The 27,502-nt window shown below is 47.0% G+C and overlaps 1 protein-coding gene across 9 annotated transcripts in view; it reads right to left on the bottom strand.

Annotated features, from left to right (window-relative positions):
* Positions 1–7,042: 7,042 nt before the first annotated feature.
* Positions 7,043–27,502, bottom strand: part of LOC147109615 (metastasis-associated protein MTA1-like) — a 180,529-nt gene continuing 160,069 nt past the window's right edge. For 6 of the 9 annotated variants that reach the window (XM_086003690.1, XM_086003691.1, XM_086003692.1 and 3 more), the window contains 2 exons: positions 17,450–17,601; positions 7,043–9,653 (listed from right to left, as the gene is read on the bottom strand). In XM_086003690.1, the coding sequence (XP_085859816.1) occupies positions 9,506–9,653; positions 17,450–17,601 (300 nt within the window). In that variant the 3' untranslated portion in view covers positions 7,043–9,505. Of the gene's footprint in view, positions 9,654–10,677; positions 10,744–17,449; positions 17,602–27,502 lie in introns of all 9 variants that reach the window. The other 3 variants (XM_086003686.1, XM_086003688.1, XM_086003689.1) reach the window with 3 other exon arrangements.

Genomic DNA, 27,502 nt, shown 5'->3' with positions numbered 1-27,502 from the left:
CCCTTTATCCACCCTATACGTTACTTCCTCAAAGAACTCCAGCAAATTTGTCAAACATGACTTCCCCTTCATAAAACCATGCTGACTGTCCTATTAAATTATGATTATCCAAATGTCCTGTTACTGTCTCCTTAATAATGGACTCCAAAATTTTACCTACCACAGATGTTAGGCTAACCGGTCTATAGTTTCCAGCCTTCTGTCTACTGCCCTTTTTAAATAAGGGTGTTACATTAGCAGTTTTCCAGTCTGCCGGGACCTTTGCCGAGTCCAGGGAGTTCTGGAAAATTATTACCAATGCATCCACAATCCCTACCGCCACTTCCCTCAAGACCCTAGGATGTAAGCCATCAGGTCCAGGTGATTTATCCGCCTTGAGTCCCATTATTTTACCGAGTACCACTTCCTTAGTGATTTTGATCGTGTTTAGCTCCTCCCCCCTTTAGCCCCCTGTTTGTCCAGTGTTGGGATATTCTTAGTGTCTTCTACTGTAAAGACTGATGTAAAATATTCATTCAGTGTTTTTGCCATCTCCATATTTCCCACCATTAATTTCCCGGTCTCATCCTCTAAGGGACCAACATTTACTTTAGCCACCCTTTTTCTTTTTATATAACTATAAAAACTCTTACTATCTGTTTTTATATTTTTTGCTAATTTACTTTCATAATCTATCTTCCCTTTCTTAATCAATCTTTTTGTTATTTTTTGCTGTCTTTTAAAGTTTTCCCAATCCTCTATCCTCCCACTAGATTTGGCTACCTTATATGCCCTTGTTTTTAGTCGAATACTATCCTTAATTTCTTTACTTAGCCACGGATGGCTGTCTTTTCTTTTACACCCTTTTCTTCTCAGTGGAATATTTTTTTTTTGGAAGTTGTAAAATAACTCCTTAAATGTATACCACTGATCATGTATCGTCTTACCCTTTAATCTATTTTCCCAATCCACTCTACTCAATTCCGCTCTCATACCTTCATAGTCTCCTTTATTCAAGCTTAGCACGCTTGTTTGAGATCCAACCTTCTCACCCTCTAATTGAATATGGAATTCAACCATGTTATGGTCACTCATTCCAAGGGAATCCTTTACTAGGACATTTTTAATTAACCCCATCTCGTTACACAGGACCAGATCTAAGGTTGCTTGCCCCCTGGTCGGTTCAGTTACATACTGCTCAAGAAACCCATCCCTAATACACTCAATGAACTCATCCTCAAGGTTGCCCTGCCCAATTTGATTTGTCCAATTAATATGATAGTTAAAATCCCCCATAATTATAGATGTTCCCTCTCCACATCCCTTGATCCCTTTAGCCTTAAGAAATATATCCAACTCCTTCTTGAATATATTTAATGAATTGGCCTCTACTGCCTTCTTTGGCAGAGAATTCCACAGGTTCACCACTCTCTGGGTGAAGAAATTCCTCCTCATCTCTGTCCTAAATGGCTTACCCCTTATCCTTAGACTGTGACCCCTGGTTGTGGACTCCCCGACCATCGGGAGCATCCTTCCAGCATCTAGTCTGTCTAGTCCTGTTAGAATTTTCTAAGTTTGAATGAGATCCCCTCTCATTCTTCTAAACTCCAGCGAGTACAAGCCCAATCGACCCAATCTCTCCTCATACGTCATTCCTGCCATCCCAGGTATCAGCCTGGTGAATCTTCGCTGCACTCCTTCCGTGGCAAGAACATCCTTCCTCAGATAAGGCGACCAAAACTGCACACAATACTCAAGATGTGGTCTCACCAAGGCCCTGTACAACTGCAGCAAGACATCCTTGTTCCTGTACTCAAACCCTCTTGCTACGAAGGCCAACATACCATTTGCCTTCTTAACCGCTTGCTGCACCTGCATGCTTACTTTTAGCGACTGGTGCACAAGGACGCCCAGGTCTCGCTGCACTTCCCCTTCTCCCAATCTATTGCCATTCAGATAATAATCTGCCTTCCTGTTTTTGACACCAAAGTGGATAACCTCGCATTTATCCATGTTATATTGCATCTGCCATGCTTCTGCCCAATCACCCAACCTGTCCAAATCATACTGGAGTTTCTCGGCATCCTCCTCACAGCACACACACCCACCCAGCTTTGTGTTGTCTGCAAACTTGGAGATATTACATCTAGTTCCCTCGTCCAGATCATTTATATTGTGAATAGCTGGGGTTCAAGGACCGATCCCTGCGGTACCCCACTCGTCACTGCCTGCCACTCGGAAAAAGAGCCGTTTATTCCAACTCTTTGCTTTCTGTCTGCCAGCCAGTTCTCTATCCAAGTCAATACCTTGCCCCCAATCCCATGTGCCTTAATTTTACATGCTAATCTCTTATGCGGGACCTTATCGAAAGCCTTTTGAAAATCCAAATACACCACATCCACTGGTACTCCCTTATCTATTTTACCAGTTACATCCTCAAAAAATTCCAGTAGATTAGTCAAGCACGATTTACCTTTTGTAAATCCATGTTGACTTTGTCCGATCCTGTCACTGCTTTCCAAGTGCTCTGCTATTACATCTTTTATAATGGACTCTAGCATTTCCCCCACTACCGATGTCAGGCTTACCCTGTAATTCCCCGTTTTCTCTCTACCACCCTTTTTGAATAGTGGTAGAGAGAACTGCCAATCCATGGGTACACAGGTCACTCAATAATGTTCAGGAGCGGGAACATTATGAGCTTTCCTCTTCCTAGCCTGTGGCACTGAGGCCGATTGTAGTATCCCCAACCACTCCCCTGGCTCAGAGCAGCTACCTCAACACAGACTGGTGATTGAGCCTGGGACATTCCTGGTCTGTGCGGCTCAGTACCACACCAGGTGGTAGATTTACCCATTTAGTCATCGGGGAGTACTGTAGTCTTAGAATCATAGTAAGTTACAGCACGTAAGGAGGCCATTTTTTTAATGTGACCAGAACTGCACGCAGTACTCTAGCTGAGGCCTAACTAGTGTTTTACCGAGTTGAAGCATACCCCCCCTGCTCTTGTATTCTATGCCACGGATAATAAAGGCAAGCATTCCGTATGCCTTCTTAACCACCTTATCTACCTGGCCTGCTACCTTCAGGGATCTGTGGACATGCACTCCAAGGTCCCTTTGTTTCTCTACACTACTCAGTGTCCTACCATTTAATGTGTATTCCCTTTCCTTGTTAGCCCTCCCCAAATGCATTACCTCACACTTCTCCGGATTGAATTCCATTTGCCCCTGTTCTGCCCACCTGACCAATTTATTGATATCTTCCTGCAGTCTACAGCTTCCTTCTTCAGTACCAACCACACAGCTGATTTTAGTATCATCTGCAACCTTCTTAATCATACCCCCGATATTCAAGTCTAGATCATTGATATATACCACAAAAAGCAAGGGACCAAGTACTGAGCCCTGCGGAACCCCACTGGAAACAGCCTTCCAGTCAAAAAATCAACCGTTACCCTCTGCTTCCTGTCTCCGAGCCAGTTTTGAATCCAACTTGACACTTTGCCCTGGATCCCATGGGCTTTTAACTTTGTGACCAGTCTGCACTACCCTCATCTATCCTCCTTGTTACCTCCTCAAAAAATTCAATCAAGTTTGTCAGACACAACCTTCCTTAACAAATCCGTGCCGACTATCCTTGATTAATCTGTATCTTTCTAAATGAAGATTTATCCTGTCCTTCAGAATTCTTTCCAATAATTTTCCCACCACCGAGGTTAGGCTGACTGGCCTGTAATTACTCGGTCTATCCTTTTCTCCCTTTTTAAACAAGGGTACCACATTAACAGTCCTCCAGCACCACACCTGAAGCCAGAGAGGATTGAAAAATGATGGTCAGGGCCTCTGCTATTTCCTCTTTTGCTTCGCTTAACAGCCTGGGATACATTTCATCCGGGCCTGGGGATTTATCCACTTTTAAAGCTGCTAAACCCCTTAATACTTCCTCTCTCACTATGTTTATTTCATCTACTATGTCTTAGAGATCTAGTGAAGAGGAATTACCCAGTGAGTAGCCTTTCTCTTTGAGAGTTAAGGATTTCAGATAAAGAGGGTGTCAGGTTTTGGGAGCTTTGTTCATTTTTTTCCTTCACAGGAAGGATTGTGGGATTGAGTTAGGTTTAAGGGTTGTGTTTTTATAACAAAGTGAATTTGCACAGGTTTAAGGTGGTCACAGGCTAAAGGCACTGACTATGTGCATTGAAGCCAGACGGGCCGATTTGTGGAATGTACAACTGATACAATGAAGATCAATTGTCTTACCACAGGCCCGTGAACCAGGATAGCCCTCATTCATCTTGAGAATAGCAGAAGATAGCTTCTTTAAACCTGCACCCCAAGGCATGTTGTGGGTGGGGGGTGGGGGTACAGAGGAAAGGTAGCTGGTTTTACTGACAGGCTAACTAACCAATCACTACAGATAGCAAGTCAGCATCCCTCCCCTGGCTGAGAGAAAAGGGATGCAGGGGCAGTTAGTTTTTAAACAGGGGCTAGGAGCTGGATGCTAAGAATAAATTCAGGTCAGTTTTTACAGCAAAAAGTATTGTAAAAGAAAAGCAATGGCAAAAAACAACCAAGTCACCCAAGAAAGGCTTTCGTAGGCTGGTTTATTATTTATTTCCCCAATTTTGAGAAGAAATTATTAAAAGGTGCTTACCACTTGAAACAAGCGGGTGCTTTAGGTGCCTGGCAGTAGGCACCTATCAAAATGGCGTTGCCAGCATTGTCTGGGTTAAGGGGGCGGTAAGGCTACTGGCTCCATTTTGAGGCCATTACCACCCTGTTAACACTGGGCACAGGAGGTTAAAATTTCCCCATTATCTGGCCATTCATCTCATTGCTGTTTGTGGAACCTTCACTTCAAAAATAATTCATTGACTGTGAAGTGCGCTATATAAATGCCCGTTCTTCATACTTTAATTGAGAGGAATTCATTTGATCTTCAAATAAACTTGTATTAACATCAGAGTAAAGACAGACATATCACTGAGGGATGACCCTGCTGCCCCCAGGTCCCTGCTTTATATTGTTTATTACACGTTAGGCAGCTAAGAGGGAGTCTGTCATTTTAAGCAGAGAAGTGAGATTGATCTTAGTAAGTGGAATTTTTGTTTTCACTGTTCCTCTGCATGTTCACTTCCTGCCTGTGAAATAAATCTGCTTAACGAGTTGTATCTGGCTTCGTTTCACCAAGTGTTTCTCAGTCCGTCTGGAGAAGTGCACACGTGAGAGACACAACCGCCAGCTGTTGTTCTACCCTTGGGTTACACTGTTATGAAGGTGAATAATGAGCAGTACGAGCACATCCCTAAATATAAGAATCAGATGGTACACCACTGCAACTGAGAATATCTAGGGCAGGCCCTACACTTGTAACAAGGGGCTTAAGTTAACAGAAATCTAGTACATTTGTAGGTAATTTACATCAAATCTTAACCGGACAATCCTGCAGGAATGCACCTGTCTTCCAGGATGACCTCATCAGGCAGTGTGATGACATGGTTTTCTTTCTTCCTCCTCAGCTAGGGCAGATTTCCCCATCAAAGTCCAGGCAGATGGGTTGGAGAGACGAGCAAGCCCCAGGGGCTGGATCTGGCAAAACTCAAATAGGCCAGGGAGGAGGGTTAAGGTAAAAACCTACTGTAGAACTCAGGACCTTCTAAGTATCAGCCACTCAATTGCTCGAGCTATTGGACAAGATTGCATGTCGGCAGCAACTCAGAAGTACCCAGTGGGACCTAAGGTAATGAACCAAAGCCATAACTTGGGTTCTGGAAGGTGGGTTGTGCCTGGTGAGCTATGATGGTGGATATCATGTATTGACTTTAAGCATATATTTGATAACCTCTCTGATGGGTAAAGGGACATAGTTTCCGTTCCACCTCTGGGTACAGCAGTGTTCTCTAGGGATCCATCCTGAAAACTCCAGTCATCATTTGTCTTTTTTTTCCCAAATTCTCTCCCTTCCTGAAGGCTCTGACTCCCACAGGTATACAATGGCTGCTAACTGCCCTCCAGTGCTTTGACCAAGTGCTCAATCTTCATGTGCAACCAGGAATGTCCACGCTTTTTAACTTAGTGAGCCGTACAGGTGCGAGCCTTGGGGGCTACAAAGAGGCCCAGAAGTTCCTGGGGGTCTACTCAGTATGACGAAGCAGAAATTACCCCGCTCCTCGCAGGCCAGAGACCCTGCCCCAAATCCCTGGATGGGGTCATTTGCATAGCCAGGGCAGGCATCCGGTAACTGCAAGGGCTCATCAGCAGCAGCGCCACAGCCTGAACTGATCTACCCGTCTAAGGTGCAGTGGTGCCTTGCCGCCCTGCCCGAGGACCCCCCACCCCAACCCCTATCCCCCGAGGCACAACTGGGCCAGGGAAAATATTTTCTTTGTTAAGTCTTCAACTCCCACTGTATCCGGTCTGCCTGGAGAAGGTAATTCGATCCCCTCCAGGGCCAATTACCTTACTCTAGTGAAAGTCTGGGGCCTTCAGAAGGCCTTATAGGGACTCGCGCCAGGTCGCAACTGGCATGACTTCCGCTGAGGCCTTTAAAGGGCAAGAATTCCCCGGCAAAGCCTGGAAACTCCTCCCAACAGGCTCCCTTGACATAGGGAAAGCAGGTGGAAGAGCCTGATCAGAATTTAAAGGACCAGGCGGAACAGGACAGTATCCTGGCCGTTCCAGCCTATAATCCGAGCCTCCCCATGGCAGAAATGGGACTTACTTCTCCCAACCTAGAAATTTTCGGGCCGTAATGCTTAGAGCCCTGTTCTTAATTCCCACATATCGCAGGCTGCAACGCAATCACCCAGTTTATCCCTTGCTCCCTTCTTGACCAGAGCTTGTTATATTGCCCCAGCAAGGAGTCAGTGCCTTCGGGAGATGATAATTGGCACGGGCAGGGATGACCCTTCTCCATCGTAGCGGCCGCTGGTGGCACACGTGAATCGGGACACAAACTCACCCATTCAAATTATTTCGCTTCCTCTCGGCAATTGAACCACGTCCAATCACAGAACAGGCTCCTGCGAATGGTGTCACACAGAAATTGAGGGAGCTCATACTTAACATAAACTCCATCTTTATTCATAAACAGGAAGTTACTCGGTCTTCATTTTGTTGTGTCCAAACTAAAACCTTCTTTAAAAAAAAACAAAAGACAAACATACATTTTTTTTAAAACTCCATCCTCAAAGCATAAAGACACTTGGCTGGTTGGGGGACATTGTGATGTGGCGCTGAGCTCTGTCAAACCTTCAGGGTCTTTTTACGAGCAGCCGCGTTAATGTTAGAGATAGAGAGCGGAGTCCAGAATGGGAAGGGGGAGTAAGGGGAGATGAGTTCATCGCATGGCTGCTCCTGATCGGCTCCAGTGTAGCATCAGAACCTTGCAGGAGGCTGCCCGATGTCTTCCTGCTCACCCAGAGTCAGATGGGGAGGGATGTCAGTTGGAGAGTTCAGAAAGGGAGGAACAACAAACAGGGAGATGAGTAAATAAAGAGAAACTGTTTCCACTGGCAGGAGGGTCGATAACCAGAGGTCACAGATTTAAGACAATTGGCAAACGAACCAGAGGGGAGATGAGGAGAATTTGCTTTATGCAGCAAGTTATGATCTGGAATGTTCTGCCTGAAAGGGGGGTGGAAGCATATTGAATAGTAACTTTCAAAAGGGAATTGGATAAATACTTAAAGGAAACATTTGCAGGGCTATGGGGAAAGAGCAGGGGGAGTGGAACTAATTGGATAGCTCTTTTAAGGAGCTGGCACAGGCAAAATGGGCCGAATGGCCTCCTTCTGTGCTGTATGATTCAGGGAAAATTTAGGAACGAGACTTAGGATTAAAAAGAGCAACAGAGATCACAAACCCAGTGAGAAGTGGAGGGGGAAAGGCCAACAAGAGGGAAGGTGAGTAACTGGGGAGCTCTTTGAACAGGGTGAGAAGGTAACACATCCTCATGCAATAAAATTATCCCACATCCCTTCCCACCCACCACACACACAGTTTTGCTGGCACATTGAAGCCTCACTGGGCCTGAGCTGGAGATCCATCCCCAGGACATCTGTGTAACACCAACAGGCAAACGGAGGAGAAACAGATAGTTGGGTAAGAACTGACTGACTGAGAGAGAATGTAAAATATTGTTTTTTTTGTTGAAACCCCCTCCCCTCCCCTTATACTATTGCTGGCTCTATAAACCCCTTTGGAGAATTTTTTTTTGTGGAAAGGTTTAAAATCTCGACCTGCCTTAATCTCCGTTATTAGAGAGCGACTATTGACCTTAGGGCCCCAGACCGGGATCTGGGAAATAACCGGCCTGGGTTCCCGTCTTGATCACTATCCTGTTGGAAAGTGCAAGTGCTTGGACGTCGGGTGAGGGCAGGATCAGGCTCGGTAGTGATTCCCACCCATGGCCAAACAGTCAGCCACCAACCACTCAGTGTCCAGGCACACTGGCCATTCACGTGGAGGTACTGGAGAGCTGCTGGCCTCTGCGGAACTATACCCCAGCAAGAAGTTAGCACCTTCAGGAGAGTAGGGAGCTAAAAATGACTTTAAAAAAAATCCCTCCCATTTTCTAAGTTAAAACTCCCTCCCCTTCCACCACAGATGTTTGAAATAACCAGCACGTGGAACAGAAAGGCATGTTAATGCCTCGGGTGGGACTCTTCATGGGGTCTCGGCTGTGATGCCCTCTCAGGCTCACACATGAAGGAGGGGGATGGACGCGAGGCAGCTGACTGTGGCCAGTGTCCCCTGGAACCGTGAGGCAGCACCAGTGGGAAGCAAATGGTAAATAACAAATTCTTAGCTTGCCCTTTTAGATCGAGCAGGAAGGCTCGAGAGGCTGACGTTTCCAAGGATGCACAACTTTGTCAGAAATACCAAAACAGTATGAAAGACTCGGAGGCCTCACCCCAGAGCCACAGACGCCTCCATTTGGACCCAAGTTCTTGCCTTCACTAGTCTGAGGCCCGCGAAGTGAAAATATATATGTTGTTTTCTCTCGTGTCTTGGTAATTTAAATTGACTTTACAGCTGGTAAACAGACACTGGGAATTCTCCCCGGTGTCCTGGCCAATATTTATCCCTCAACCAACATCCTTAAAAACAGATTATCTGGTCATTTATTTCATTGCTCTTTGTGGGATCTTGCTGTGCACAATTTTGGCTGCCGTGTTTCCCTACATTACAACAGTGACTACACTTCAAAAAGTAATTCATTGGCTGTAAAGCGCTTGGGGACGTCCTGCAGTCGTGAAAGGCGCTATAGAATTGCAAGTCTTCTTATTGAAGTCCAACGACAAAAACCAAACGAAGGGAAGGGCAGGTAACCAACAAGTACCTCAGGCCTCAGATTCAGATGCCGGCACTGTTTAGGCCGACGCGGGTTCAGGTTACAAAGATGAAGGTCGTTTGAAATATTTTTTAAAAAAAAGCAAACAAGTAAAGTTCCCCTTCCACTGGCTCAAGCCAACTCTGTCAGTATGAAGTGCAGGGAGGTGGCTGATGTTGACTCTCCTCAGTTAGTCTTCGATGACAATGGGCTCGTCGTTGGTGGGAGGCTTTGGGCCTTTTGCAGGGTCTCGGGGGTACTGCTCAATGGCGATCTGTGCTTGGGGCCGCCTCCCGCTCCGTCTCCTCTCAAAGGAAGTAAGTAACTTGCGGATCTTCCTGCAAAAAAAAATAACAGACATTAATTCAGTATTTTTTTTCTATATACTGACCCGAGTCGCGATCCAAGTTAACCTCCTGAGTGTTGCCGGGCCAATGGCTGGTTAATGCTCACCACACCTCTCGAGCTGCGATGCATTCAAGGAAAAGCAGGAACGTGCATTTATACAACACCTTTCACACCCTCAGCAAGTTCCAAACTGCTTCATTCTTATTGACTTACATAGAATTTACAACACAGGACCAGGCCATTCAGCCCAACTGGTCTGTGCGCCACACAAGCCTCCTCCCGCCATACTTCCTCTAACCTATCAAAATCCTTCATTATTTTAAAGATCTCGATTAGATCTAGAGAAAAGAGCCCCACAGCCTGTTCAGTCTTTCCTGATAGTTTTGAAGTGCAGTCACTGTTGTAATGTAGGCAAACACGGCAACCAATTTGTGCACAGCAAGGTCCAGCAAGTGAGATGAATAAAGAGAAGGAAGTTACATTTACAAAATGTCTTTCACAACCTCAGCAATGTCCCAAAGCGCTTTACAGCCCACAAAGTACTTTTTGAAGTGTAGTCACTGTTATAATGTAGGAATGATCAGATCGTTTGTTTCAGTAATGTTGAGTCAGGCATAAGTATTGGCCAAGACACCAGGAGAACTCCCCTGCTCTTCTTTGAATAGCACCATGGGATCTTTTAGTCCACCTGAGGGGGGCAGACGGGGCTTCTGGTTTACATAGAGTTAGGTTGAATTTCCAGCCATTCAGCCCAACTGGTCTATGCCGGTGTTTATGCTCCACACCAACTGCCTCACACCTTACTTTACCTCACCCTGACAAAGATATCCTTTTATTCCTTCATGTGTTTATCTAGCTTCCTCTTAAATGCTTCTATGGCATTCACCGTAACCATTCCATGTGGTAGTGAGTTCCACATTCTCATCACACTCTGAGTAAAGAAGTTTCTCTTGAATTCCTTATCGGATTTATTAGCAACTATTTTACATTAAAATTTTATCCGAAAGACGGCACCTCAGAGTTCAGCATCCTCTCAGCAGTGGAAACTCAAACCAGCTCTTGGGGCAGGATTGTATCTTTCTGTAGAAACAGCAAAGCAAGCAATTTTTCCGGTTTGCAAGGCTTGTGCATCACTGCCGTTTTCCTCTACAGTTGTTTAATGGTAAGGCATCCCAATTAAAAGATGACAGCATAGAAGCAGGAAGTTAACCAGGCATGGGATGAGGTTTTCTTTGCATAACTCACCTAGCCCCATGTGTGCTGTTGTACAATATGTAGAGTGTGAATGACTATTTGTATGTGTGGAGCGACCAGCAAAAGGAGGGAGAAGGGAGAGTGGTGTCAAACCAGGAGCCTTCATACCGACTCTGCTGGTAATGACATTTCTCTCTCATATTTGTGGGAGGTTTAGATACAACAACAACTTGCATTTATATAGCACCTTTAATGTAGCAAAACGCCCCAAGGCCCTTCACAGGAGCGTTATCAAATGAATTTGACACCGAGTCTCATAGGGTGATATTAGGGCAGATGACCAAAAGCTTGGTCAAAGAGGTAGGTTTTAAGGAGCATCTTAAAGGAGGAGGGAGAGGTAGAGAAGCAGAGAGGTTTCGGGAGAGAATTCCAGAGCTTACTAACACGCAGCCATGTTTCGAGCACAGACACTTACACAAAGCCCTGCTCCATGCAAATACACTTACACACAGGCCTGCTCTGTGCAAATATACTTCTACGCAGCCACCCTCCGTGCAAATACACTTAGACACAGCTCTGCTCCGTGCACATAGCATTGTGGTTACTGTGCACATAGCATAGAGACCTGGACTAATGATCAGGAGATGAGAGTTCAAATCCCACCACGGCAACTGGGGAATTTAAATTCAGTTAATTAAATAAATCTGGAATAAAAAGCTAGTATCAGTAATGGTGGCCATGAAACTATCAGATTGTCGTAAAAACCCATCTGGCTCATTGATGTCCTTTAGGGAAGGAAATCTGCCGTCCTTACCTGGTCTGGCCTACAAAAAGCAGGACAAATCCGACCCGGCCAATTACCGTCCCATCAGTCTACTCTCAATCATCAAAGTGATGGAAGGTGTCGCCGACAGTGCTATCAAGCGGCACTTACTCAGCAATAACCTGCTAACTGACGCCCAGTTTGGGTTCCGCCAGGGCCACTCAGCTCCTGACCTCATTACAGCCTTGGTCCAAACATGGACAAAAGAGCTGAATTCCAGAGGTGAGGTGAGAGTGACTGCCCTTGACATCAAGGCAGCATTTGATCGAGTGTGGCATCAAGGAGCCCTAGCAAAACTGAAGTCAATGGGAATCAAGGGGAAAACTCTCCATTGGTTGGAATCATACCTAGCACAAAGAAAGTTGGCTGTGGTTGTTGGAGGTCATTCATCTCAATCACATGACATCATTGCAGGAGTTCCTCAGGGCAGTGTCCTAGGCCCAACCATCTTCAGCTGTTTCATCAATGACCTTCCCTCCATTATAAGGTCAGAAGTGGGGATGTTCGCTGATGATTGCACACTGTTCAGCACCATTCGAGACTCGTCAGATACTGACACAGTTCGTGTCCATATGCAGCAAGACCTGGACAACATTCAGACTTGGGCTGACAAGTGGCAAGTAACATTCGCACCACACAAGTGCCAGGCAATGACCATCTCCAACAAGCGAGACTCTAACCATCTCCCCTTGACATTCAATGGCATTACCATTGCTGAATCCCCCACTATCAACATCCTGGGGGTTACCATTGATCAGAAACTGAACTGGACCAGCCATATAAATACTGTGGCTACAAGAGCAGGCCAGAGGCTGGGAATTCTGCGGCGAGTGTCTCACCTCCTGACTCCCCAAAGCCTTTCCACCATCTACAAGGCACAAGGCAGGAGTGTGATGGAATACTCTCCACTTGCCTGGATGAGTGCAGCTCCAACAACACTCAAGAAGCTCGACACCATTCAGGATAAAGCAGCCCGCTTGATTGGCACTCCATCCACCTTCAACATTCACTCCCTCCACCACCGGCGCATTGTGGCTGCAGTGTGTACCATCTACAAGATGCACTGCAGCAACTCGCCAAAGCTCCTTCAACAGCACCTTCCAAACCCGCGACCTCTACCAGTTAGAAGGACAAGGGCAGCAGACGCATGGGAACATCACCACCTACAAGTTCCCCTCCAAGCCACACACCATCCTGACTTGGACCTGTATCGCCGTTCCTTCACTGTCGCTGGGCCAAAATCCTGGAACTCCCTTCCTAACAGCATTGTGGGTGTACCTACACCATATGGACTGCAGCGGTTCAAGGCGGCGGCTCACCACCATCTTCTCAAGGGCAATTAGGGATGGGCACTAAATGCAGGCCTAGCCAGCCAGCGACGTCCACATCCCATCAATGAATAAAAAAAAAGTGACTCCAGACCCACAGCAATGTGGTTAACTCTTAACTGCCCTTTGACATGGCCTAGCAAGCCACTCAGTTGTAACAAAATGCTACGAAAAACAATAATAATAAAACAGGAGGGACCATCCGGCATCAACCTAGGCACCGGATTCGACAAAGGCACAACCAGCCCAGTCGACCCTGCAAAGTCCTCTTCACTAACATCTGGGGACTTGTGCCAAATTTGCGAGAGCTGTCCCACAGACTAGTCAAGCATCAGCCTGACATAGTCATACTCACAGAATCATACCTTTCATCCAACGTCCCAGACTCCTCCATCACCATCCCTGGGTATGGCCTGTCCCACTGGCAGGACAGATCCACCAGAGGTGGCAGCACAGTGGTATACAGTCGGGAAGGAGTGGCCCTGGGAGTCCTCAACATTGATTCTGGACCCCATGAAGTCTCATGGCATCAGATCAAACATGGGCAAGGAAACCTTCTGCTGATTACCACCTATTGCCCTCCCTCAGCTGATGAATCAGTACTCCTCCATGTTGAACACCACTTGGAGGAAGCACTGAAGGTAGCAAGGGCACAGAATGTACTCTGGATGGGGGACTTCAATGTCCATCATCAAGAGTGGCTCAGCAGCAGCACTACTGAACTGGCCGAGTCCTGAAGGACACAGATGCCAAGACTGGGCCTGCAGCAAATGGTGAGAGAACCAACCCAAGGGGAAAAACCTACTTGACCTTGGCCTCACCAATCTACCAGTCGCAGATGCATCTGTCCAGGTCAGTATTGGGAGCAGTGACCACCACACAGTCCTTGTGGAGACAAAGACCCATCTTCACACCACAGGACACTCCTCTGTTGTGTTGTGTGGTGCTACCACCGTGCTAAATGGGATAGATTCAGAACCAATCTAGCAGCTCAAAACTGGGGAACCATGAGGTGCTGTGGGCCATCAGCAGCAGCAGAATTGTATTCCACCACAATCTGTAACCTCATGGCCTGGCAGATCCCTCACTCTACCATTGCCATCAAACCAGGTGACCAACCCTGGTTTAATGAGGAGTGCAGAAGAGCATGCCAGGAGCAGCACCAGGCATACCTAAAAATGAGGTGGCAGCTGGGGAAGCTGCAACACAGGACTACATGCATGCTAAACAGCGGATGCAGCATGCTATAGACAGGGCTAAGCAATCCCACAACCAATGGATCAGATCAAAGCTCTGCAGTCCTTCCACATCCAGTCGTGAATGGTGGTGGACAATTAAACTACTAACGGGAGGAGGAGGCTCCATGAACATCCCCATCCTCAATGATGACGGAGCTCAGCACGCGACTGCAAAAGACAAGGCTAAAGTGTTTGCAACCATCTTCAGCCCGAAGTGACGAGTGGATGATCCATATCGGCCTCCTCTTGAGGTCCCCACCATCACAGAAGCCAGTCTCCAGCCAATTTGATTAATTCAACATGATATTAAGAAATGGCTGAGCACACTGGATACAGCAAAGACTATGGGCCCTGACAACATCCCAGCTGTCGTGCTTAAGACTTGTGCTCCAGAACTAGCCGTGCATCTAGCTAAGCTCTTCCAGTACAGCTACAACACTGGCATCTACCCGACAAAGTAGAAAATTGCCCAGGTATGTCCTGTCCACAAAAAGCATGACAAATCCAATCTGGCCAATTGCAACCCCCCTCCCCCATCAGTCTACTCTCAATCATCAGCAAAGTGACGGAAGGGGTCGTCGACAGTGCGATCAAGAGGCACTTACTCACCGATGCTCAGTTTGGGTTCCGCCAAGACCACTTGGCTCCAGACCTCATTTAGCCTTGGTCCAAACATGGACAAAGGAGCTGAATTGCAGAGGCGAGGTAACACCAAGTAGCTTAGTAAAATTGAAGTCAATGGGAATCAGGGGGGAAACTGTCCATTGGCTGGAGTCATACCTAGTACAAAGGAAGGTGGTTGTTGGAGTCCAATCATCTCAGCCCCAGGACATCGCTGCAGGAGTTCCTCAGGGCAGTATCCAAGGCCCAACCATCTTCAGCTGCTTCATCAATGACCTTCCCTCAATCATAAGGTCAGAAATGGGGATGATCGCTGATAACGGCAGTGTTCAGTTCCATTCGCAATTCCTCAGATAATGAAGCAGTCCATGCCCGCATGCAGCAAGACCTGGACAACATCCAGGCTTGGGCTGATGAGTGGCAAGTAACATTCACACCACACAAGTGCCAGGCAATGGCCATCTACAACAAGACATAATCTAACCACCTCCCCTTGACATTCAACAGCATTACCATCGCCGAATCCCCCACTATCAACATCCTGGGGTCACCATTGACCAGAAACTTAACTGGACCAGCCACATAAATACTGTGACAACAAGAGCAGGTCAGAGGATGGGTATTCTGTGGCGAGTGCCTTACCTCCTAACTCCCTAAAGCTTTTCTACAAGGCACAAGTCAGGAGTGTGATGGAATACTCTCCACTTGCCTGGATGAGTGCATCCAGAACAAAACAGCTTGCTTGATTGGCACCCCCCCAGCACCTCCCAAACCCATGACCTCTACCACCTAGAAGGACAAGAACAGCAGGTGCATGGGAACACCACAACATCCAAGTTGCCCTCTAAGTCACAAAGCATCCCGACTTGGAAATATATTGCCATTCTTTCTTGTCGCTGGGTCAAAACCCTGGAACTCCCTCTCGGACAGCACTGTGGGAGTACCTTCACCACACGGACTGCAGCGTTTCAAGAAGGTGGCTCGCCACCACCTTCTCAAGGGCAATAAATGCTGGCCTTTCCAGCGACACCCACATCCCAAGAATGAATGAAAAAAAAAACTTAAATCCAGCCCTGTTCCGTGTACTCTTACACAGAGCCCTATTCCGTGCACATACACTTACACACGGCCCTATTTATACTGCTCATCCATGTGCTGGCCAACTCACACCGCTCTGTACCTGCGTGCATACGCCTGTCACGCTGTTCCTGCGCACTCACAGACAGACCCAATTACCTCTGTCCCACCACTGTTGAAATGTTTAAATGTTAGAAAAAAAAGCAAACACCTGAGCCCTTTTTAACCTGAAAAAATTAAAAGCTGGTTTTTCAGCAGCTGCAGTTCAGAAGCAGTGAGACACTTTTCTCACCTCCCCCCCCCCCCCCCCCACCCGACCTCCGATTGCCAGTCAGGTTTATACCACGTCTCTCCAGAGCTGATCTCATACCACTTCCAATGAAAACTCTTAGCGTAAATCAATTTGACTGGTGCCAGTGCAAAAATGGCATCAGAGTGGTTCAAGCTCCTTGAGGCACTCGGTTCATGACTGGTGAGTAACGTGATGAGGTTTCTGAGACGCAGATGTCACGGTGGTTGAGATCACGACATCATGTCAGTAGAGAGCTCCAAGTCTGTAACAACTCCACCCAGTGATAAACTCCTTCAAGATGTCCAAACCCCACTCATGTTATTTTGTGAAGTGGGTACAATACAAAGTGGGTACTGACCCCTCCCCTACACTGGAAATATCACAATATGACAGCACGCAAATGCATAAATGACATGAACGCAGCTATCCTCAAACTGCTCAACAATAATTGTGACATGGACAGCTTCAAGTTACTGATCACATGAGTGGTAGCAGAATGTTACAAGGCGGCTTCTGCTAGTGAGATCCAGAGTTATTCATAGCTGTACTGTGCATAACAAGAAAGTTGCATGTGTGAGATCAAATGACAAGCTCAGTTCTCCTTCCTTATAGCTTCGAGATTCAATTCCTACTCTAACTCTTTCTCTCCCAGAACCTCCAAACTGGGACACCTCAACTTCCACTCCCCCCCCGCCCCCATCTACAGACTTTGAAACCCCAAGCTTGGCACCACATTTGTTCTGAATCATTGGCAAACCAGTTAATGACCAAATTCCACAGTGTAGGACATTGCCAAGATTGAATGAAGAGACACAACCTACACCATGAGGTAGTGATAAGGTGATGCCAAGCTTAGGATTTAACAGACTGAAGTTTGTAGCAGAAAGGAAGGGAAGACTGAGAGAGGGAAGGAGTTGCACAGTTTGTAGGTCCTGGGAAAGAATTGGTATCAACGTAGTGAGGATAGTGAGCGTATAGGTCAGGTATTTACTGATCTCCACTGCACTTCCTGATTTACCTCATCTTCTCTCCTACTCTTTTCAATCTTAATGGTGTCTTCACCTTGGTTTCTTAATGAACAAGCCTTATTGTGCCTTTTGGAGGGGAGGGGGCATGATGGCGTTGAAGACTTGGCACTGACACTCTCGTGTAACTTAAGGCGTCAAGAGTCGATGTTGATCTGCTTAGGGCTGGAAACCTTTAGCAGTCTTACCTGGTTTCATCAGTTGCCATGAAAAAGACGTCGCCAGGGGCATCGATCCAGTTCAGCCGCCTACGCTTCACTGGTGGCACCGAGCCTGCTCGTGGAGCTCTGACACTGGCTGGGTAAGATCTCCCATTGACCATAGAGTTTCGAGCAGGTCCCTGCAGGAGGGCAGAGGACAATAATATGGTAACTGGGAAAAAAATAAAATGGCCCCGTGTAGACGTCATTCTTCAGCTAGCTAAAACGCTATACCCTGCAACAACTTAAAACACCATTAGGTGGATCAGAACTGGTCAGAACCAACGTTTCAAATCCAAACCAAGGGCTCTCCACAGCTGAGATAAGGTGTTGGAAGATATAGCACTTCCCTCCCGCATTAAAACAGTTGGCTCTCCATAGGGAAGCCCAGGGCAGACTTCAGTTTGTTTCCCTTATTCCCCACCCCACAGTACCACCAGTCAACATGAAAAGGGGCCCTGGTCTCATTTTTGGATACTTTTCTTTTTCTGGTTGAAGCAGTTACTCGTGGGAAATTCGAGGGCACATTTCAGCTGGATCTCATTTTACCCATGCGGAAAAACAGTCTGCTAAAATTCACCAGATTGTGCTGAAATTCATCAGATTCATCATATTCTGCTGAAATTCACCGGATTCTGCCGAGATGGGTTTTTTGGGCAATTATTAGGAAATATGGGTCATCCTTAATCAATGTTCACTCTAATTTTTATTTTAGTTGCGTGGTCCCTTTAACTGGCTGCGCGGCCCATTCAATACGTAGTTTCTACCAAGTAAAAGCCGGTGAGTAGCCTGCGCGGGACCTCCAGACCGCTGTGCGGCTGTGCAGCTTAGCTGGAACATTGGTCTTACTCTCTTTCAGTTGCAATTTCTTTTGTCTCTCTGATATATTTATACCAGCATGGCCTGTGGCTCTGAGTGCCGTTTTTGAATTCCTCTTAAGCTCTAAATACCTTGACCACACACTCTTCCTCCTCCCCACATCACCACTGTGTTGAAGGCAAGTCTTTTCCACACGGTCTCCTACTCGAACTCAATCTTTCCCATCAGCATCAGTCCTGGATGCTTCACCTCCAAAACATTAGCCTCTCACAATCTCTTTCAGGTGCTGACTGACCAGCTGTAACTTTTATTGGTAACTTTGCAAGGTTTTGTAAGTCTGAGGCGTCAGGACTACTGTGCTGATCCTCCTTAAACCGTGCTGTTCTGCAGCACAGGACAAAGCTAAGAAGACGTACCCTCACAAACAGTGACATCCATCTTGCCACCAAGCGCTGTGAACTTTAATTTAAAAAAACACAATTTCTAGGCAGCGTTTATTTGCAACACCAGTGGGTTGGACCAGATTTCTAATTGGTCTCCTTGGAGGATAAGACACAGCGAACAGTTTGTCTGGAATGCGTAATTTGATCCTGCCTGCTGTAGAGCAGTCTGCAATGCGTAATTTGATCCAGTCTTGTCACGCAGCCTAAGCCCACAAAAGTGGAAGTGTCGTTAGCTTTATGAAGATCCTGTTATCTGGTGTTCTGCAATTGTAATTATATTTGTCCTTGGCTGGTGAAATAAAAGACTTAATACTCTAATTAGTGGGTTAGTTACTTCTTCGGAGTTTTTTCCCCCTTCTGGAAGTGATAAAAATTATTTAATTCAGAGTGAAAGGACCGTGTGTGAGAGTGGGTGGGTGGGATGCGTGTGTGGTGTGCGTGGGACGCATGTGGGGTGTGTGCATGTGTGGGTGGGTATGCTGACTGTCTAACCCCGCGCTGCCCCCCCCACCCACCCAAAGTTCCTGACCCCCCCCAAGCTCCTTTCTCCCCACCCTTCGAGCTCCCCTCTCGCCCAGTGAGCTCCTCTCCCCTCCCCCCGCCGATCCTCTCTCCTCTCCCCCAAATCTCCTCTCCTCTTCACCCCCCCATCGCCCTCTCCATTAGCCCCACCGATCCCGATCTTCTCCACACGAAGCCGAGGATAGTGTGGTCGAGGCCGTAGGCCACAGCCTTGCGGCTAGGCGCACGTGCGTTTCGAACCTGCAGTGCGCAGTGCAGCCGCAATGTCGGGTGCGCACGCGCGGGTCTGGTGGGGGCGGGGTGGTATTTAGGCTCTGCCCCCATATAGTGCGCACGCGCAGAAGGTCACAGAAGACGCCGTGCAAATAATCACATTGTAATTTCTATTACAGAGACACAACTTTCCAAAGTCCAACAGGTCAGGGCTTAATGTCAAACCAGCAGAAAGGATTGGCCTCTCAAGCCTGTAGCGACTGTTCTGGCAGGCAGGGTGTTCCCATAATAAAGTGCAGTGAACGACTGCCCAACAACACAGGCTTCAAATAGGGAGCAAAGTTTAGCAGAGCTCCCTGTCTAGTGTTGATAGAAGGGTTAAATCATGGCACACTTCTCGATCAACTGACAGGGCATCTGGGGAATCTAAAGTGCAGTAAAACCTGTACAAAGGGACACCCCCAAAACAGAAACCTGCAGAACAGGGACACTTATTGACAGTCCCAAATAACGTACATTATAATACAGTAGATACAAACTGCCCCTTGAAACAACAAACATTCGCAAATTACAAACTATGGACAATCTTCAAATCACCAAGTCCGTTTGCAACTGAAAACACCAGACACGCAGATAAGTTTGAGGTGGCAACAGGTGGAAAAAACAGCTATCATGTAATGGAGATTTCTGCTCGATCTTTAGGATTGAATGCTTGCACAGCGGATAGAGAAGTTTCGTTGCCGCTGTGGATCTGGGGGTCCTGGTGCATGAAACACAGAAGGTTAGTATGCAGGTACACCAGGTGATCAGGAAGGCCAATGGAATCTTGGCTTTTATTGCAAGGGGGATGGAGTATCAAAGCAGGGAAGTCTTGCTGCAGTTATACAGGGTACTGGTGAGGCCACACCTGGAATACTGCGTACAGTTTTGGTTTCCATATTTAAGAAAAGATATACTTACTCTTGAGGCAGTTCAGAAAAGGTTCACTCGGTTGATTCCGAAGATGAGGGGGCTGACTTATGAGGAAAGGTTGAGTAGGTTGGGCCTCTACTCATTGGAATTCAGAAGAATGAGAGGCGATCTTATTGAAACATATAAGATTGTGAGGGGGCTTGATCGGGTGGATGCGGTGAGGATGTTTCCACTGATGGGTGAGACTAGAACAAGGGGGCATAATCTTAGAATAAGGGGCTGCCCTTTCAAAACTGAGATGAGGAGAAACTTCTTCACTCAGAGGGTAGTAAATCTATGGAATTTGCTACCCCAGAGAGCTGTGGAAGCTGCGACATTAAATAAATTTAAAACGGAGATAGACAGTTTCCTAGCTGATAAGGGAATAAGGGGTTACGGGGAGCGGGCAGGGAAGTGGACGTGAGTCTAGGTTCGGATCAGCCATGATCCTATTGAATGGCGGAGCGGGCCCGAGGGGCCGTATGGCCTACTCCTGCTCCTACTTCTTATGTTCTTACGGATGCTGGTGAAAGAATTCCCCATTCTACAAAAACTGAGAACTGCACCGAAACAACTGGTACACTTGCGAAATGGGCTTGGCTCTCCAGGGGCGCCGCTTCTAGATTATTTGCGGGCGATCATTGCATTAAAATTCCCGCCGCAGTGCGCACCACCCCACCAATCTCGCTCGGTGAGGTCACCTGACCACCGCTGCAGACAGCCAGGACTGCGTGGAGCACAGTCTCAGCATTCTGGCGGGGGGGGGGGGGGGGGGGTGGGAAATCTTGGAAATCGGGAGGGGAGGTCTCTGAAATTGGGGCAGGAGGAATTCCTGGGGGGGGGGGGGGCGGGGGAAGAGAGGAGGACTCTGAATTTGGGGGGGGGGGGGGGTGGGAAAGAGATGGAGACTGGGGTCTTGGGGAGCAAAGGATAAAGGGAAGAGAACTGGTCTAGCAGTCGCAAGATTGGGGCTCAAGGGTTGCAGGAGGTGGGGACGGGCACCATCATTCTTTGCAGAGCCAGGAGCAGCACAGAGAGGGGCAGCCAGTATAGTGGAAGAACCAAGGGAGGAGGAAGGTTCTTAAACTGAGGGCTATTAGACAGAGGGATCCTTCACATCTTTCGAATTTAAAACGGTATAACATTTAAAAAAATGTATTCATTCATGGGATGTGGGCGTCACTGGCAAGGTCAGCATTTATTGCCTATCCCCTAACTGCCCTTGAGAAGGTGGTGGTGGGCCGCCTTCTTGAACCGCTGCAGTCCGTGTGGTGAAGGTACTCCCACAGTGCTGTTAGGGAGGGATTTCCAGGATTTTGACTGAGCGACGATGAACAGACGGCAATATACTTCCAAGTCAACATGGTATGTGATTTGGAGGGGAACTTGGAGGTGGTGGTGTTCCCATGCACCTGCTGCCCTTGTCCTTCTAGGTGGAAGAGGTCACAAGTTTGGGAGGCACTGTCAAAGAAGCCTTGGCGAGTTGCTGCAGTGCATCTTGTAGATGGTACACAATTCAGCCACGGTACGCCGGTGGTGGAGGGAGTGAATGTTTAAGGTGCCGATCAAGCGGGCTGCTTTGTCCTGGATGGTGTCGAGCTTCTAGAGAGTTGTCGGAGCTGCACTCATCCAGGCAAGTGGAGAGTATTCCATCACGCTCCTTACTTGTGTCTTGTAGATGATGGAAAAGCTTCAGGGAGTCAGAAGATGAGTCAATCGTTGCAGAATACCCAGCCTCTGACCGGCTCTTGTAGCCACAGTATTTATGTGGCTGGTCCAGTTAAGTTTCTGGTCAATGGTGACCCCCAGGATGTTGATGGTGGGGGATTCAATGATGGTACTGCCATTGAATGTCAAGGGGAGGTGGTTAGACTCTCTTTTGTTGGAAATGGTCATTGCCTGGCACTTGTGTGGCGTGAATGCTACCTGCTACTTATCAGCCCAAGCCTGAATGTTGTCCAGGTCTTGCTGCATGCGGGCACGGGCTGCTTCATTAAATGAGGAATTGCGAATGGAACTGTACAATCGTTAGCCAACATCCCCACTTCTGACCTTATGATAGAGGGAAGGTCATTAATGAAGCAGCTGAAGATGCTTGAGCCGAGGGAACTGCCCTGAGGAGCTCCTGCAGCGATATCCTGGGGCTGTGATGATTGATCTCCAACAACCACAACCATCTTCCTTTGTGCTAGGTATGACTCCAGCCAATGGACATCCCCCACCACCCCACCTCCCCCGTGATTCCCATTGACTTGAATTTAACTAGGGCTCCTTGATGCCACACTCAATCAAAGATTGCCTTGATGACAAGGGCAGTCACTCTCACCTCACCTCACCTCTGGAATTCAGCTCTTTTGTCCATGTTTGGACCAAGGCTGTAATGAGGTCGGTGTAATGATCAATAACATGTCATTCTATAGTGGACACTAGGTGGAGCCGTAGAGCTGTATATAGCTGTATGTATAAGACTACACTACCCAGCTGTAGGTATATTAAGACTACATTACCCATGAGGCACTAGGCTACCCACAAGGCAGCAGTCAAGATGGAAGCCTCTACAGATACTGTACCTAGTCCACATGTGCTCAATAAAGTAACTAGCAAAAGCTAGCTGTGTTCATAATAAGAATGTCTATTTATTAATGAACATAAAATGGTACCAGGATGGTGAAGATCTGCTGAAAATTGTGAAAAGCGAAATGGAGAATTTGAAGCCACCAGAGCGTTTGAAACTCACAGAAAAAATCGACTACAATTGGCAGACTTTTAAACAACAATTCGAACTCCACATTGCAGCCATCGGATTCGGTATGAAGCCAGACGCAAGGAAGATAGCGTTGCTGCTTACGGTTGTAGGCCCACAGGCGATAGAGGTATTTAATACATTTGTATTTAATCCAGAGGAGAACAGAGAAAAATTAGAAGATGTGCTAAAAAAATTTGATGCACATTGCTCTCCCAAAAAGAATGAGACGTATGAAAGATACATCTTCCGTTCTCGGACACAGCAACAAAATGAGACTTTTGATAGCTTTATAACTGATCTGAAACTGAAAGCACAGACATGGATGATTTCAGCTCAGAGAAATTACATGATTCGTGACCAGATTGTGTTGGTATTCATGATAAAAAAGTCAGGGAACGTCTGTTGAGAGAAACCGAACTAAATTTGGAAAATGCAGTGAAAATATGCCAAGCCAGCGAGCTAGCTCGAAAGCACGCGAAGACTTTCAGTGAAATCAATAATGATGCGATTGTAATGAGTGATAATGCTGCTGTCGGTGCTGTGTCCTACAAGGGGAAGAAACGTGGGCAGAACAGAAATGAAAAGCAATCGGAGGATGAAATTTTTAATTGTAAACGCTGTGGTTACAAACACCAGTTAAGACAATGCCCAGCCTTTGGAAAAATGTGCACAAAGTGTAATGGAAAGAATCACTTTGCCAAACAATGCTTTTCAAAAGTAAAAACAACGCAAGGGCAACAAGTTAATGTGATTGAGGACACAGATTTAAGTGAGACATTTTTTGTAGGAATGGTGTCATGTGACGATATAAAAAAAGATACAGAAAATGTGCAGCCCTCAGAAATGGACAATGCTGAACATAAAGTCAATGCAGTAAAAGTGGACAAATGGATGATCCCACTGCAGATAAATGGAGCATTAGTTACATTGAAACTGGACACTGGGGCAAAAGCAAACTTAATCAGTATGAGTGACATAAAAAATATGAAAAGCCCAAAATACAGAAAAAGTCAGTACTACTGAAGAGCTATAATGGACAGAAAATAGATAGCTTAGGTGTATGCAGACTTAAAGTGACAGTCAAAGACAAAATGCATCATCTCATGTTTTCTGTTGTGGCTGAAGGGCTTGATTCGATACTAGGTGACAAAGCTTGTGAGGACTTAGAACTGGTCAAGAGAGTCTACCGTATAAACTGTGCCATAAGCAGACCAGATGACTCAGGTGATGAAGCAGAGAGCCCATCAAGGATGAAGGCCAAAGGGTATCCATGTCTTCAAAAAGCCTAGTTTCTCCAAGAAGAAAGAAAAAGACTTTAAGGTCAAAGAGAAGCCAAAGGAAGAAAAGCACAAAGAGGAAAAACACAAGGAGAAAAAGTCCAAAGATATAACCGCACCAGATGTTGTTAAGCAGTGGAAAGAGAAAAAGAAGAAGAAGCCTGCACCAGAGCAGGAAGCAGTTCCGGTGGATACTCCTTCTTCCCTCAGGCCAATCTTTGGTGTTCCATTAGCCGAGGCTGCTGAGAGGACTATGCTGTATGATGGGATCCAGCTGCCAGCAGTTTTTCGAGAGTGCATTGACTACATTGAGAGTTATGGCATGAAGAGTGAAGGAAACACTGAAACCCTCTCCAAGATTGCAAGGAGACCTCGATCCATAGAAGAGCAGATCGATGACAATGCCGCAACTGCATCTTGTCATTCACCGCCAGAACAATCTCATGAAGACACATCAGACTTACCCGTGTTGAGAAGATCCACATGTGAAGTAAAAAAGCCTGATTGTACTCAAAGATTAAGTCTATGTAAAGCTTTGAAAATGTGTTGACTGTTTTGAAAATGTTTATGTTTATAGAGCACTAACAAAAGTGTTACTGATATTATCTTTATTGTTTTCTTGAAAGTTGATTTTGATTTTGTTAAACCTCAAAGGGGGATGTAATGATCAATAACATGTCATTCTATAGTGGACACTAGGTGGAGCCGTAGAGCTGTATGTATAAGACTACGCTACCGAGCTGTAGGTATATTAAGACTACATTACCCATGAGGCACTAGGCTACCCACAAGGCAGCAGTCAAGATGGAAGCCTCTACAGATACTGTACCTAGTCCACATGTGCTCAATAAAGTAACTAACAAAAGCCAGCTGTGTTCATAATAAGAATGTCTATTTATTAATGAACATAAGAATCGGGAGCCGAGTGCTTCTGGGGGAACCCAAACTGTGAGCAGGCTATTGGTGAGTTAAGTGCTGCTTGATAGCAATGTCAACGACACCTTCCATCACTTTGCTGATGATTGAAAATATGTTGATGGGGCAAAAGTCGGCCGAATGGGAGTTGTCTTGCTTTTTCTGGACAGGGCAGACCGTGGCAATTTTCCACATTGTCGGGTAGTTGCCAGTTTTGTAGCTGTAGTGGAACAGCTTGGCTAGAGGCGCTGTTACAGCCCTACAATATCCCCCGACACCGGCCGGTGTTACAGCCCTACAATATCCCCCGACACCGGCCTGTGTTACAGTCTACAATATCCCTGACACCGGCCTGTGTTACAGTCCACAAAATCCCTGACACCGGCCTGTGTTACAGTCTACAATATCCCCCGACACCGGCCTGTGTGACAGTCTACAATATCCCCGACACCGGCCTGTGTTACAGTCTACAATATCCCTGACACCGGCCTGTGTTACAGTCTACAATATCCCCCGACACCGGCCTGTGTTACAGTCTACAAAATCCCTGACACCAGCCTGTGTTAGTCCACAATATCCCCGACACCGGCCTGTGTTACAGTCTACAATATCCCCCGACACCGGCCTGTGTGACAGTCTACAATATCCCCGACACCGGCCTGTGTTACAGTCTACAATATCCCCCGACACCGGCCTGTGTTACAGTCTACAATATCCCCGACACCGGCCTGTGTTACAGTCTACAATATCCCCGACACCGGCCTGTGTTACAGTCTACAGTATCCCTGACACAGGCCTGTGTTACAGTCTACAATATCCCCGACAGCGGCCTGTGTTACAGTCTACAATATCCCCGACACCGGCCTGTGTTACAGTCTACAATATCCCTGACACAGGCCTGTGCTCCACTCTGCAATATCCCCCGACACCGGCCTGTGTTACAGTCTACAAAATCCCCGACACCAGCCTGTGTTAGTCTACAATATCCCCGACACCGGCCTGTGTTACAGTCTACAATATCCCCCCAGCCTGTGTTACAGTCTACAATATCCCCGACACAGGCCTGTGTTACAGTCTACAATATCCCCGACACAGGCCTGTGTTTCAGTCTACAATATCCCTCGACACCAGCCTGTGTTACAGTCTACAATATCCCCGACACCGGCCTGTGTTACAGTCTAAATATCCCCCGACACCGGCCCGTGTTACAGTCTACAATATCCCCCCAGCCTGTGTTACAGTTTAAAATATCCCCCGACACCAGCCTGTGTTACAGTCCATCCCCGACACCGGCCTGTGTTACAGTCTACAATATTCCCGACACCGGCCTGTGTTACAATCTACAATATCCCCGATACCGACCTGTGTTACAGTCCACAATATCCCCCGACACCGGCCTGTGTTACAGTCCACAATATCCCCCGACACCGGCCTGTGTATAGTCTACAATATCCCCGACACCAGCCTGTGTTACAGTCTACAATATCCCCCGACACCGGCCTGTGTTACAATCTACAATATCCCCGACACCAGCCTGTGTTACAGTCTACAATATCCCCTGACTCCGGCCTGTGTTACAATCTACAATATCCCCGACACCGGCCTGTGTTACAGTCTATAATATTCCCCGACACCAGCCTGTGTTACAGTCTACAATATACCCAACACCAGCCTGTGTTACAGTCTACAATATCACCCGACACCAGCCTGTGTTACAGTCTGCAATATCCCCCGACACCGGCCTGTGTTACAGTCTACAATATCCCCCGACACCAGCCTGTGTTACAGTCTACAATATCCCCGACACGAGCCTGTGTTACAGTCTATCCCCGACACCGGCCTGTGTTGCAGTCTACAATATCCCCGACACCAGCCTGTGTTACAGTCTACAATATCCCCCGACACTGGCCTGTGTTACAGTCTATAATATACCCAACACCAGCCTGTGTTACAGTCTACAATATCCCCGACACCCGCCTGTGTTACAGTCTACAATATCACCGACAGCGGCCTGTGTTACAGTCTACAATATCCCCCTACAGCGGCCTGTGTTACAGTCTACATTATCCCCCGACACCGGCCTGTGTTACAGTCGACAATATCCCCGACACCGGCCTGTGTTATAGTCTACAATATCCCCCAACATCGGCCTGTG

Source organism: Somniosus microcephalus, chromosome 12 (assembly GCF_052327205.1).
Source record: "Somniosus microcephalus isolate GS21.2 chromosome 12, FLI_Smic_1.0, whole genome shotgun sequence".
In the NCBI taxonomy this organism is placed as follows: domain Eukaryota; kingdom Metazoa; phylum Chordata; class Chondrichthyes; order Squaliformes; family Somniosidae; genus Somniosus; species Somniosus microcephalus.
The sequence above is the reverse complement of the archived record's forward strand: the minus strand, read 5'-3'. Positions and strand labels throughout refer to the sequence as shown.